Here is a 13,651-nt window from a genome sequence, read left to right as displayed (position 1 = left end):
AACACTTGTGTGTTTTTTTATTTATTTTTAATATTTCAAATTTTTTTCTATCATATTCCGTCACTATTTTATTTGAACGTACGAATTTTGATTTGTCTCCAATTATCAATAATTTATTTTTCAAATATTTAAATTTACCGCGCAAACAATATTAAAATTAATAAATTAATTACTCTGGGTGCATTCGCAAATTCTAGTTGCAAATTTCCCAGAAAACTAGAGTTTCAACTCAGAAATTTAAATGAAACTTTTGACATCTCGATGACGTGCAGTATATATAAAAATTTGTTAAACTTTCTAGCTCTCATATACGTAAAAATAACTGTAATTTTTATATAAAATATCAGCTTTACGTTTACGTAAAATTTATATTTTATTTTACGTATATGAGAGCTAAAAAGTTTAACAAATTTTTTATATATACTATGCGTCATCAAGATGTCAAAACTTTCATTTTAAATTTCTGAGCTGAAAATCTGGTTTTCTGGGTCTGGCTATCAGATATTGTATATTTCCTAATAGCCACTTTAGCCTGAAATTGACAATTTTTATACAACTTTCGAAGTGAATTTGCATTCTAATTCGAGTAGTAAATTTACGTCAAATTGTATAGTAAGTATACAAATTGTCGTCAAAAACGGAAAAGCCTGAAGTTGACGGACATTTGACGTAAAATTAAAGGAAACTTTTGTAAAGTAAATTTTTTCTAAACAAACTGTGCTATTATGGACTGTACGTCATCGAGATGTCAAAAGTTTAATTTAAATTTCTGAGCTGAAACTCTGGTTTCTTGACATTCAAATAATGAACACATGAACAAACAGATCTAAAAATTAAATTACACATCATCGTAGTTTCCAATCTACAAACTACATGATCAGTGCCTCAGATTACTGGGTCACGCATGCGCGTTTGATTTCATAGCCAATATTCCAGGGTGTTTTCATATTGAGTTGAGTGCAGTTTAATATTTTTATGTTAACATTTACAACGATTTCGTTCGATAATAAATTTAAAAATCAACAAACATTAAAAAAAAAACAAGTGTTTAAATAATACATAGACGTGTAAATTATTTGAAAAATTAAATGGTCAGATTGATGATTGGTGATGTCCTCATATACATACGGACAAAAGACTTTTAACCCCATTCCACCAGAGAAGGGAAGTTTTCCTCTAGACCATGAGGGTTTTTGCAAAGCATCAATGATTAAATACATGCGTTGTCTTGGTAATAATAAAAGTAATAATTCTCTATGCAGAGATGCTGCTAAAGAGTATCTCGAATGTCGAATGGACCACAATCTCATGACTCGCGAAGAATGGCCAAAACTAGGATTCCATGATCAACAAAAATCTACGTAACAAATTTATTTAATTTAAAAAATTTAAACCAACAAATATCTCAACTCTAATATCAACTAAACTATCAACTCTATTTTAAATTTCAAATAAACAATAGTAAATATATATAAAAAAAAAAACTTTTTTTTTATATATTTTGTCAAAAATATTTTTTTATTGCGGCTTGATCAAAATATCACCGACATATCGTCGCTGACCAAAACAATATAAAGTTTGATATTAGAAGCAAAAAAAAAAATATATATATGTGTATATAAATATATATAAGCGTCCAATGGTCGTATTTAAACAGTAGTTGCATTGTAGATACTAGAAAAAGTTCAAAAAAACGATAATAAAAATAAATTTAATAGATAAATAGTTTGTAGAAAAAAAAAAAGTTCAGATATTAAATAGTTTATGAGAATTGTGATTAACAGCAAATATTATTAAATATAAACACCATAAAAGCTTTAACGTTATTGGTAACTTGTTAAAATAAATTTTAAAAAAAAGGCGGCATTTAAATTTTGTGGAGCTTAGAATAAAAATTTTATTTCAAATTTACAAGTTTATTTTGCGTATGAAATTTTTTTATAAAATTTTTTAATGGAGACTTAAAAAAAATATTTTAAAAAATATATCTGATAATTGTTTGCCTTTGCTACTGCCAACTAATTAATTTTGCTGCAATTTAAAAATTTAAATGCGATAGACAAAATAAAATAAACTGGAAAATAAATATTATAATTTTACTGATAATAAAATTAAGTTTAAATACGAGACGGTCGTACAAAGAGATACTTATCGAAATGAAAATATATTGAATAACTGGACTAAATTATTTGAAAATAAAAAAAAAATATAGAGAAGTAATAAACAAAAAAATTATATCGATTATTTACTAAAAAATAATGGCACCGACAAAGAAAGTATTAATTGGTTGTACTGGAAGTGTTGCGACAATTAAATTGCCAGAATTATGTGAAAAATTACGCGACCACTGCATTGAATTTCGGGTGGTGGTGACGGAAAGAGCAAAGCATTTTTTGAAGGAATCAGAACTGCCGCCTGGTACTCAAATTCTTTCTGATACTGTCGAGTGGGCTGCTTGGCAGGATCGTGGTGATCCTGTGCTTCATATTGATCTCGCTAAGTGGGCAGATTTATTTTTGATTGCTCCATTAGATGCTAATACTCTGGGTAAAATAGCTTCTGGAATTTGTGACAATATACTTACATGCGTCGCTCGAGCTTGGGATGTTAAAAAACCATTATTATTTTGCCCTGCTATGAATACCAGGATGTGGGATCATCCAGTGACAGCACCACAGGTATATCATTTTTTTAAATATTTTAATTATAATATTTATATGTTTAAATAACTGAGATAAATGACCCGTGTAAAAAAAATTCGTTCCAAAAAAGTTCCGCATGCGGAACTTCTAAACATGAGACAGATTAGAACTTCGAATGGAACTTTTTTGGAACGTTAGTCATTTTGATGGTAAAAAAAAAGTTTTTATGAGCAAATTTAGAGTAAAAAAAGACGTTTTTGGAATTTTATATAGACATTCCAAAAAAGTTCCAGAATCACCAGTTTTTAATTTTTTAAGGACTAAAAAAGGCATTCCAAAACATTCCAAAATCACTAATTTTGCATCTTTTGTAGACTAAAGACGTTCCAGAAACCTGCCAAAATAGTTAAAAAATGACTAATTTTGAATTTTTTATAGAACAAAAAAAAACATCCATAAAAATTTCAAGAATGTCGTTTTTTGACTCTAAATTTGTTCATAAAAGCTTTTTTTTTACCATCAAAATTACTAACGTTCCAAAAAAGTTCCATTTGAACTTTTAATCTGTCTCATTTTTAGAAGTTTCACATGTGGAACTGTTTTGGAATGAATTTTTTTTACATGGGGATCTAAATTATGAATTTTCCTTAAATTTAAAACAAATTATTAAAAAATTGGGTAGAAAAAAATCTACTGGATGACTATATTTCAGAAATGTTTCGCATATAGATGCTGGTATGTCAGCCAAAAATGTTAGGCCACCCCAAGCTCCGAAACTACCCCTTAAGCAGTCAAATTATGTGATTTTTTTTCATTTTCGTTGGGTGAAAATCGTCACGATCTTCATGATCCTGAAGTCAGCAGACAACAATTTTTGAATTTTTTGTTGAAAAATTTAATTTAAAAAAAACAATTTGAAAACCGCCTGGCCCTGCGGGCCAGCCCTAAAACTTCCCGCTGTTTTCAAGCTCAAGGAGCTTGGAAACATTATTACTTGTAAATTTTTGAACTCTTCGAGCTCAAAAATTTATTAGGCCGGTAATACATACCTTCACTGAAAAATTATAATTTTTGTCCGACGATATCTTTGGATGGAATGAGCCGATTTGAACGTTCTTGGTGGCAATCGAAATGGCTCAACATGACTTAAAACTGATTACATTTTGAGAAGAATTGGGCAAGTGGTTTATCAGTTATACGCAAAAAACCAAAAACAAAAAAAATTGTTAATTTTTATTCTTCATATAACTCGTAAACTACATGACCAATCTACCCCAAAATCTAATCAATTCTAAGTTTTGGTGAGCCCTTTCGATTGCCACCGAGAAAGTTCAAATCGGTTGATTCGTTCCAAAGATATCGTCGGACAAATAAAAGTTTACACACACACACGGATGTTTATCTGGGAATAGTCAGCATAGCTTCCTAGGACCTCAAAACGTCTAGATCTGATGAAAACTCGATTTTCGTAAATCGGACCGAACCCAATAACTTCCTGAATTTTTGAAAATTTGCAATTTTCTTAGCGGGAAGTTAAAAAGTAAACTAAAAATATACACATGTATAAAATTTTAAAAAGTATAGGTGCAATTTTCCGAAATATTTTTATTTTAAATTTGTGATTTTAAAAAAATCCAAAAAATTTTTATACGTCGGCTAATTTCAGTATTGTTGAGAATTAATGTAATTTGAATAAAAAACTAATTATCATGCATATATTACCCTACAAAAAATTGGTATGAGTAAAAAGAGAAAATTTTCGTGAATTCAAAAAATTAAAAACAAGACGTCCGTCGTTTATAAAAATTGTGTAAAAAATTAATTGGAAAAAAAAAAAATTGAGTTATCGAGATCATCTGATCAACGGAAAGTCTAGTGTGACGGACTAAATGTGCACGCATTAGCATATCCCGGTGAAGTTTTTTTCAAATTTACTTAATTATTTTTGAAGTCACACAAAGGATTTTTAAAATACAGAAAAAGTAATCCATGTTTAATAACTCAACCATTCAAAACTTATTAAAATTATAAATTAAAAAGAACTTTTTTAATTATCTTCTCTAAATTAATTAATGTTTTAATAATACTTCTTATATATTGTAGTTTTCCAATTGTGTTAGCATTTAATCAGGTCGCCGTTAACTTCTCTTGTCAAAGATTCATATTTATATACTTATTAATTCTTATTATAAATACTTACTTTATTCATATCTTACAGAGCGTTATTTATATTTTAATTACACAGATAAAATCTTTGACATTAAATGAGTTCGTTAATTTAAAAAGTAGTTTTCAAAATAATATTTACTTCTATTCAACTGTAACTGATTAACATTAATTAATTTTCTTTATCTCTTATTTCATAATTAAGTATGAAAACTAATTAAAATCACAATAAATCATTAAATATATTTTTAAAATATCAAAATATGAACATATGACGGTATATTATACTAATCTACGATGGCTAACTCTAAAATTGACGCGGGAATTTTTCCCTTGTTGTTTAGTTTACAAAATATAAAATATATTTAAATAAAAAACCATTATTTTCGTGTACCTGAAGATCGAAACGTTTTTCGCGCAACGAAAATTAAAAAAATCTATGTAATTTGACTGCTTAAGGGGTAGTTCCGGAAATTGGGGATAGCCTGCAATTTTCGGTTGACATACTAGCGCCTTTGCGAAACTTTTCAAAAATCTAGATCTAGCAGATTTTTTACTTTTCATTTCGTTTTTTTATTTTCGTTCCGTGTAAAACGTTCCGATTTTCAGGTACATAAAAAATTTATGTAATTTAACTATTTAAGACTGACTTAAGGAGTAGTTGAAGGTGGCCTACGATTTTCGGCTGATGTGCAAAATATTTCAGAAATCTAGATCCATACGATTTTTTACTTTTCATTCCGTTTTTTTATTTTCGTTCCGCGCAAAACGTTCCAATCTTCTGGCACATAAAAAATTTATTTAATTTGACTGCTTAAGGGGTAGTTCCGGAAATTGGGGACAGCCTGCAATTTGCGGTTGACATACTAGTGCCTTTGCGAAAAATTTTTAAAATCTATATCCAGCAGATTTCTTACTTTTCATTTCGTTTTTTTATTTTCGTTCCGTGCAAAACGTTTCGATCTTCAGGTACATTTATTTTCAAAATATTTCCGTGTATTGGAGCCTCGTCTTCGCAGAGATGATATCCGTCGTGATTATCTAAGGCTACCAAACTGTCGAAGCACGAAACACGACAAATCGTTCTTGATTAGTGCAATTAAAATTACCCGAGTCGAAATATAGCGCCTACATTGATCCTCCTAGTCCTAGATAGTTCCTACTCTGAGCCTCTAAGTCCGACTAGCTCCGATATTGAACCCCCAAGTCTGACTACTTCGCGAGAGGTCCGACTTTGAACCCCCAAGTCCGACTGCTTCGCGAGAAGTCCGACTTTGAACCCCCAAATCCGATAAAATTAAATTTATCATGTAATGATAAATAATTTTTGATCAAGAATAATAAAAAATCAATTAATCATAACAAAAATTGTTGTCCATATGTACCTATGATGTACATCTGTTCTATTGATGATTTATACATACTTCAAATTTTTACTATTGCAATAGCATCATGCAATTTAATTTGTTTTAACTTCATTTAGATATCATTATAATATTCTATTCTATAAGAGTGTTCAGCAATAATTAAGTGTTAATTTTCAAAGCAATAGTGAATAAAAACATAACAAATTTTTTTCTTATAATTAACTGCTAAAATTAGAAGTCAAATAATTAATTTTCAATTCAGAGTTATATCAGTGTAAAAATAATAATAATACAAATTTTTTTTTGGACTATATCGTCCTAACGAGTGGTAATTTTTAAATGTAAATAAATTTTTAATGGCTCTTCAGTTTATAGCAACAATCATTTTTATGGAAAATAGTGAAAATAATAACAATTATTGTCACAATAGTAATAATAATAATAATAATAATAATAATAATTGGTTGAATTTTAAAATTTCTTTAAAATAATTCAAAAATAAATTATCATAGTAAAATCAATCAATTGCGAGTAATTTTACATCAAACATTAGCAAAGATAATTAAAAGTAATTTTTTATTATTTATAAGGAATTCTACATCACTGTGTTCGATTTAAATCAATAAAAAAATTAATGTTTCACGTATACTTTATTTAATATATAAAAAAAAATATTTTATTTACATCAAACACCTTGCCAAAATTGCATCGATACTTTGATTATTCTCGTTCTTTACTATTGATAGGTACCACTATATAATTTTGTTATAACAATAATTATTATATAATAATAGTTTTGTACTCATAATAATTTTAGTATTAAACAATAACAATATAATATTTTAAAAGTATAAATTTCTATTGTTTCTATTATTAATAATATTAATTGTGCAGTTATAATAATAATAATATTTATTATTATTATTATTATTATTATTATTATAAAGTCGGATACAGAGGTTCAAAATCGGAACTAATTTTTATTCCTGCAATTCCGACTTTAGACCCCTTAATGGTGAAAACGGAAATTTGTAACACTTGGAGGTTCAAAATCGGACTTCATTTAACATGGGACCAGCTCCGACTTTGAATCCTCAAGTCCGAAATAAGTCCGACCATAGAAGAGTTAAGGAAGGCGCTAAATTTCGACTCGGGTAGGAATGAGTAACCAAGTGCTTGCACGCAACAGCCTAAATTTATTGAATTCCGAAAAACGCGTTACGATTATTTTTTAAATAAAATGATTTCACATTAAAAAACGAACCGTCAAAGTGTAAAAAAAGCGTGTGTTAAAATTCTGAATGTTGAATTTTTAACACTTTTGGGTGTCAATTTAACACAGTATTTATTTTTTGTGAACTGCCGCAATCGATTGATTTTTCAACACAGAAAAATGTTATTTTATACGAAAGTAATACTTTTTATATGTTACTGTCAAACCAACACACAAAATATGTTAAAAATAATCTCGACCATCACAAAAGAATTCTTTGAAAATTTTTTACTTTCAACACATACGCGTGTAACTTTTTCTACACAAACGAAGTACGTTAAAATAACATAAATAAGTGTAAAACGTTCGTTTTACACACGATGAGTGTTGATTTTGACGAATCCTTTTTTACTGTGTATACATCGAATTATCATTTTTTATGTCTTAATTAACTACTAGATATAGGGGAGGGGGTAACACGACCGATGATCCAAAGACAATTGATCCCCGACAATTAATACTTGCGACGATTGATCCACCGATAATTGATATGTCGATAATTGATCTACGCGACAATTAATGGTAATCAAAATTTATCCATACACAATTTGTGTGTGAGTATATTTTTAAAATTACACACACACAAAATTAGTGAAGAGAAAAAAAAATATATATATGTATATAATATAAAAAAGTTAGTCCTGTAAGCTAGATGTCGGCGTATAAATTGTCGGTATATATATTGTCGCGTGGATCAATCATCTGAGAAATAATCGTCGCAAGGATCAATTGTCTTCGGATCAATGGTCAGGTAACCGGGGAGGGAGAAGAGAAAAGGGGTAGGGGGGTACTTCCAAAATTTTGTAAAAAAAGTTATTTTTGATAATAATTATCATGATTGATACTAATTATATATATTTTACAGATTGAATTGTTGAAATCTTGGGGATACAAGGAGATAAATTGCATTACCAAGACCTTGATGTGTGGAGATACAGGGATCGGTGCTATGGCAGAAGTCGACACTATTGTGCAAACAACGCTCAGATATTTAAACCCATGGGATCATTATTCATCATTAGATAGACGTCATTAATGTTATAATAATTTCATCGAAAATATAATACTGTTATTATTGATTTGATATATACGAATACGTTGCAGCGAAAAATGTTTCTTTTTTTTCTATTTTTTTCACAGTTACCGTTATTGTTTACTTATCAATAAAAAATTATACATTACTATTGTATAAATTAAAAATCAAATAAATTACATGGAACATTGAAGGTTTTTTTTTATTTTTTAATGAGAAAATCGGAATAATTAAAAATCAAGTCATTTATTTAATGACATTATCGATACACAATTTATGGTACATAAAATATTTAATTTCAATTTTTTTTACACTTTCATAGTAGAAAATAAAAAAATTAACGTCTTACTACTAACAGTTGCACGTTAAAAAATTTCATTGCATCAGCAACGATACGGCAGTATAATTATTTAATAATTAATGCATTTATTGTTTACAAATCACAATTTAAAAAAAAAAATTAAATAGCTAGTGGGTGAAAAATTGGATTTTTTGGAACTTCATTTTTGTAGTACAATTTTTTTTTTTCAAGTCTTTGTGGTTCAATATTTTAATACAATTAGAGATGTGCGAATAGTGATAAAATTAAATCGAATATTAATATTCGACTTAAAAAAAATCGTAATTTTTTGAATTATTCGATTGTAATTAAAACAATTGATTGAAATTTTAACTGTTGAATTCAAACTTACACGCGGTAAATTATAAACATTTTTACAGTAATTTATTAATAAATAATTCGAATTGCGAATCGAATATTAATATTTTATTTAATACGAATAAGTCGTAAGTCATAATGATCCCAGACTTCTAAAAACTATTCGACACTTTAAGAAGACTTGCCCTGATTAAAAGAAACGATTCAAAACAATTCAAAACGATTCAATTTTACGACTATATAGATATACATTCATCATTGAGTGAATCATTTTGTTTAATCAGGGGAATAGATAAAATTTTATTTTATTTTATTTTAAAAAATACTTGTTCAATTATTATTTATTATAAAAAGCTCAAAAACTTTTACAAAAGATTACAATATATAAAAATTACAAGGCAATAAGGCCGTTCTAAGTATAAATATTTTATAAAATTTTTGACTTTATAAAATGTATTATTTTATTTTGGGAGCACTTCCATCTTATCCCATGTTACATTTTATATTTTATTATTATTACAATTATTTACTTTTTTTTACTATTTTATTTAGCTTTCTTGTGTTATAATTATATATCACAGTTTATAAAACTGATGCACTTGTACGTGTAAAAAAAATCGTTGAAAAAGTGTTGACTATTCTAAGCTTCAAAATATTACAATAGCAATTTTTTAAGGCATGTTTGGGTGCCTTCTCGACCCTGCGCCGAGCCCAAATCTTCCCGTTGTTTTCGAACTCAGAAAATTTTGAGCTCAAAAAACTATTGGACCGAAAGAACATACATTTTTTTGGAAAATAAAATAATTTTTGTCCGACGATACCTTTGGAACGAATCAACCGATTGGCGGCAATCGAAAGAGTTACCAAGAATTTGAACTGATTACATTCTGAGGCAAGTTGGGTAAGTGGTTTATAAGTTATACGAAAAAAACCTCAAAAAAATTCTTATTTTTCATATAACTCGTATACTACTCGACTGATCGACTTCAAAATCTATTCAGTTCTAAATCTTGGTGAGTCTTTTCGATTGCCGTCAAGTAAAAATGCTCAAAATAACTTTCTACGACCAGAAAATGAGGAAATCTATAAGAACGTTATCGTCGTACAAAAAAAACTATATTGCGATTTTATGGTCCTGAAGTTAGCAGACAATTAGTAATTTTCGGATTTTCTTTTCAATGAATTAATTACCCAAAAAAAAAAAAAACTAAAAATATGCACGTGTAGAAAATTTAAAAAACTATAAGTGCAATTTTTTCAAACATTTTTTTTTTATGATTTATTATTTAAAAAAAAGTCCAAAAATTATTAGTTGTCGGCTAACTTCAGTATCGTCGTGATTTTTGGGTTTTTCTCAAATATTTGCAGTTTGACCCCCAATTCTGAGTTCGGATTCGTATTCAGCGGGAAAAAATACTTCAGAAAATCATAGTCTGACACCCAGCACACATCACTTTTTTTTTTTTTTTGGACCTGTGTATCGGACTGAAACCAACAACTTCCCTTTTTTTGAAAATTTTCAATTTTCATAGCGAGAAATTAAAAAATTCGTCGTCGTGTCACGTTTTGAATTTTAAAATATTCTACACTTTTTCATCAATTTTTTTTACACGGGTATGTGCTTTGAGAATTAATATTTAATTATTTTAATTACTTTATTTTTTTTTTTTTTTCAAATGTTTTTTCACTTCAACATCATGGGACGGAAGTTATTATCTTCGTATACACCAATACATAAATAAAATATTAAGTTACATATAATGGCTAATAAAATTACATACACATTTTATTTATAAAATATTTTTGATTTTTAAATTTTAAAATAGATTATTTATCCATTAATATTCAAAGGCAGGCCTGGTATTTCATTAAAATTTTTTTATTCTTAGTTTTAAATTTATTCATTTTTTGGCAGTAATTATTTATAAAAAATGATTAGGCGGTAAAAATTTATAGTAAAAAGTAATTCACGACAAATTGTCGATTGTCTTTTTCAGTTTTTTTTTTTTTAAATTTACAAATAATAAAATTAAAATTACGTGAGCTAAGTGATTCTCATAATTATTGATGCAACAAGTAGAGAAATCAATAATGATAATGTCATGGTTTGTTTATTTCCTGTACTAACTGTATTGACTATTTTTGCTCGTCTTGGGTTATAATCAATGTCATTTGTATCTATTTCCGGTGGACATCCCATCCAAAATGGTGCTGAAAGTTTTGGTTTTTCGTGTACAACTCTCATTCGAAGATCATCAAATTCCCAAAACTTTTTACCTTTGAAGAAATATGTTTTACCTAAAAATAGAAAAATTTTAATTATTTAGAAAAATATTATAATTTGATTGATTTTTTTTACTAGTTCTATTAACCCTGCGTGTGGACACTAATTTTTTCGAGACGCAGTATGTGCACTCCCTGATTAAAAACTCCGATTGAAACCGCCGAATTCCGATTGGTTCCGATTGAAATCCGATAGACTTTCAATTGGAATTCATTGGTTTCAATCGGAGTTTTTAATCAGGGCTGGTGGGCAGTGCGGACAGATCGTGGGATATTTCAACCCCTTCCTGGCATTACACTCCATGATATTTTACCACAGGAAGGGGTAAAAATATCTCACGATCTGGCAGCTCTGCCACTTGGTCCTTTAGGGAGCAGTCAAGTCTTCAAAGTTTCTAGACTTTCAAAAATTCTGGATTACTTCTTGAAGTGTCTAATACATGACTCAGAAGTTGCTAAACTCAAAAGTTTAAAATTGTTAACAAAAATCGAAGAATAATAAAAAGAACGGAATTTTGAAAAATTGACAGCTCTTCCAAAGACCCAGTCTACATGCGCAGGGTTGATAATAAAAAACATGAAAAATTTTTTTTATGACTTATCGATATATTTTTCATCTATAGAAGTTTAAAAAATAAAAAAACTGGGAAACAATCTCAATCTTTTACAGAACTTAGGAATTGATCAGCTTTAAATGCTACATCAAAATTCAAAATCGGTTGTCCGTTCAAAAGTTATAGAATATTTGCATACAAACATACGTACGCACATACACAAACTCAGACATCATCTCCGAATACCTTCCTAGCACTTCAAAATGTCGAAATCTGATGAAAAATCGGACCGAAACCAATAACTTTCTTTTTTAATTTTAAATTTTTTTGGCGGGAATTTAAAAAATACAAACTTTGAATTTTTTTTATACGCCGTTATGGTTTTTGGTACCTGTTACCTAGAGTATTACTGATGAATTCATTTTCAATGTTTTAGCATTAAAAAAAAATAATAATAATATGTAACTGTACAGAGAAATATATTTAACAAAATAATTTATGATTCGCAAAAAACTTGAATTAAATGCACAAAAAAAAAAACTAAAGTAAAAGAAAACTAAACTGAAAAAAAAAAACTAAGATACGGATGTCATACATAAAGAATATGAATGAAAATAATATCCTTAAACTTCCTCCGAGTTCGTATTAAATATTAAATGCAAATCTTATGCTCTAACACTACAATAATTAATAGTTTTCACGTAATAATTTTTTATATAAAACGTCTTTTTCTCTACACCTAATATACATATAAAAAAAAATATTATTTAAATTACCATTTTTCCATTGAAATACGGCGTCGATATTGTTGCCAACGCCTGCGAACATACTCATGTCTCTTGGGTAATCCAATTCGACATAATTTATGGATTCATCAAACCTAGAGTAACAAATTTATCCATTAGTATTATAGTAGAGTACTTAAAAACTTTTATAAAGTAATTAAATTAGGAAAGTAACTAGAAGTGATATTTTAATTAATACATACATATATTAGAGAAGTATATAGGAGAAGAAAACTTACCTCCAGTACATAGTGCCGCTGAAGAAATAAGTTCTACTATTATGACCCCAAACCATGGCTCCGTCAATTTTCTCTAGACTATCGGGAAGACCCAGAGTACTGAGCGATCGTGGATACCCGGGCTCAAGTTTGTTTGCGTTGAAGACGTAATAATTTCTTCCTATGAAAAATACTATTTTCTTGTCTAGTCGTTCGTAAACTGCGTCCACATGGTCGAGATCTTCGGGCAGATCAAATAGACGGACTATTTCTGCTGGGTAGCCCTCATATAATCCATGGTCTCCTATCCTCCAGAAATACTGTACCAAAAAATGGACATAAGTTTTAATAATTTTCTTTAATTACGGTAGCAAGTGTAGGGGGGGGGGAATGGCCTCCTTAAGGATTTTATTACACAGTAAAAATTATTGTTAAAATTAACACAATCTGTGGGAGAAACGGACACAATATTTGTGGGAAATTTAAACACGAAATTTGTGTTAAAATCTCAACGCGAAATTCGGGTAATACGAGAAGTTAATTAAACACTTTTTAAATGTCAGTGGTGACAAAAAAAATGTTAACTTTTACATTTTATTTTTGTACCATGGAAATTCAGTAAATATAATTAATATATTATGAAGAGATTATCAACAGCGACGACAATTATTA

General features: G+C 28.5%; 3 protein-coding genes across 4 annotated transcripts in view; 2 read left to right on the top strand and 1 right to left on the bottom strand.

Moving 5' to 3' along the window:
- Positions 1-902: 902 nt before the first annotated feature.
- On the top strand, positions 903-1,370 carry LOC130664416 (cytochrome c oxidase assembly protein COX19). The gene has a single exon (XM_057464269.1). It carries the CDS (start codon positions 1,111-1,113, stop codon positions 1,363-1,365), a length of 255 nt encoding a protein of 84 aa, XP_057320252.1. The 5' UTR covers positions 903-1,110; the 3' UTR covers positions 1,366-1,370.
- An 888-nt stretch (positions 1,371-2,258) lies between these two features.
- LOC130664415 (phosphopantothenoylcysteine decarboxylase) lies at positions 2,259-8,674 on the top strand. Its single transcript, XM_057464268.1, has 2 exons — positions 2,259-2,678; positions 8,314-8,674. Exons 1-2 carry the CDS (start codon positions 2,259-2,261, stop codon positions 8,482-8,484), a joined length of 591 nt encoding a protein of 196 aa, XP_057320251.1. The 3' UTR covers positions 8,485-8,674.
- Positions 8,675-8,960: 286 nt separating this feature from the next.
- Positions 8,961-13,651, bottom strand: part of LOC130664414 (matrix metalloproteinase-2) — a 195,668-nt gene continuing 190,977 nt past the window's right edge. For both annotated transcript variants that reach the window (XM_057464265.1, XM_057464266.1), the window contains exons 10-12: positions 13,001-13,299; positions 12,753-12,856; positions 8,961-11,437 (exon numbers count right to left, since the gene is read on the bottom strand). In XM_057464265.1, coding sequence (XP_057320248.1) covers positions 11,184-11,437; positions 12,753-12,856; positions 13,001-13,299 — 657 coding nt within the window. In that variant the 3' untranslated portion in view covers positions 8,961-11,183. The remainder of the gene's footprint in view (positions 11,438-12,752; positions 12,857-13,000; positions 13,300-13,651) is intronic.

This window comes from Microplitis mediator, chromosome 3 (assembly GCF_029852145.1).
Source record: "Microplitis mediator isolate UGA2020A chromosome 3, iyMicMedi2.1, whole genome shotgun sequence".
In the NCBI taxonomy this organism is placed as follows: Eukaryota; Metazoa; Arthropoda; class Insecta; order Hymenoptera; family Braconidae; genus Microplitis; species Microplitis mediator.
The sequence above is the reverse complement of the archived record's forward strand: the minus strand, read 5'-3'. Positions and strand labels throughout refer to the sequence as shown.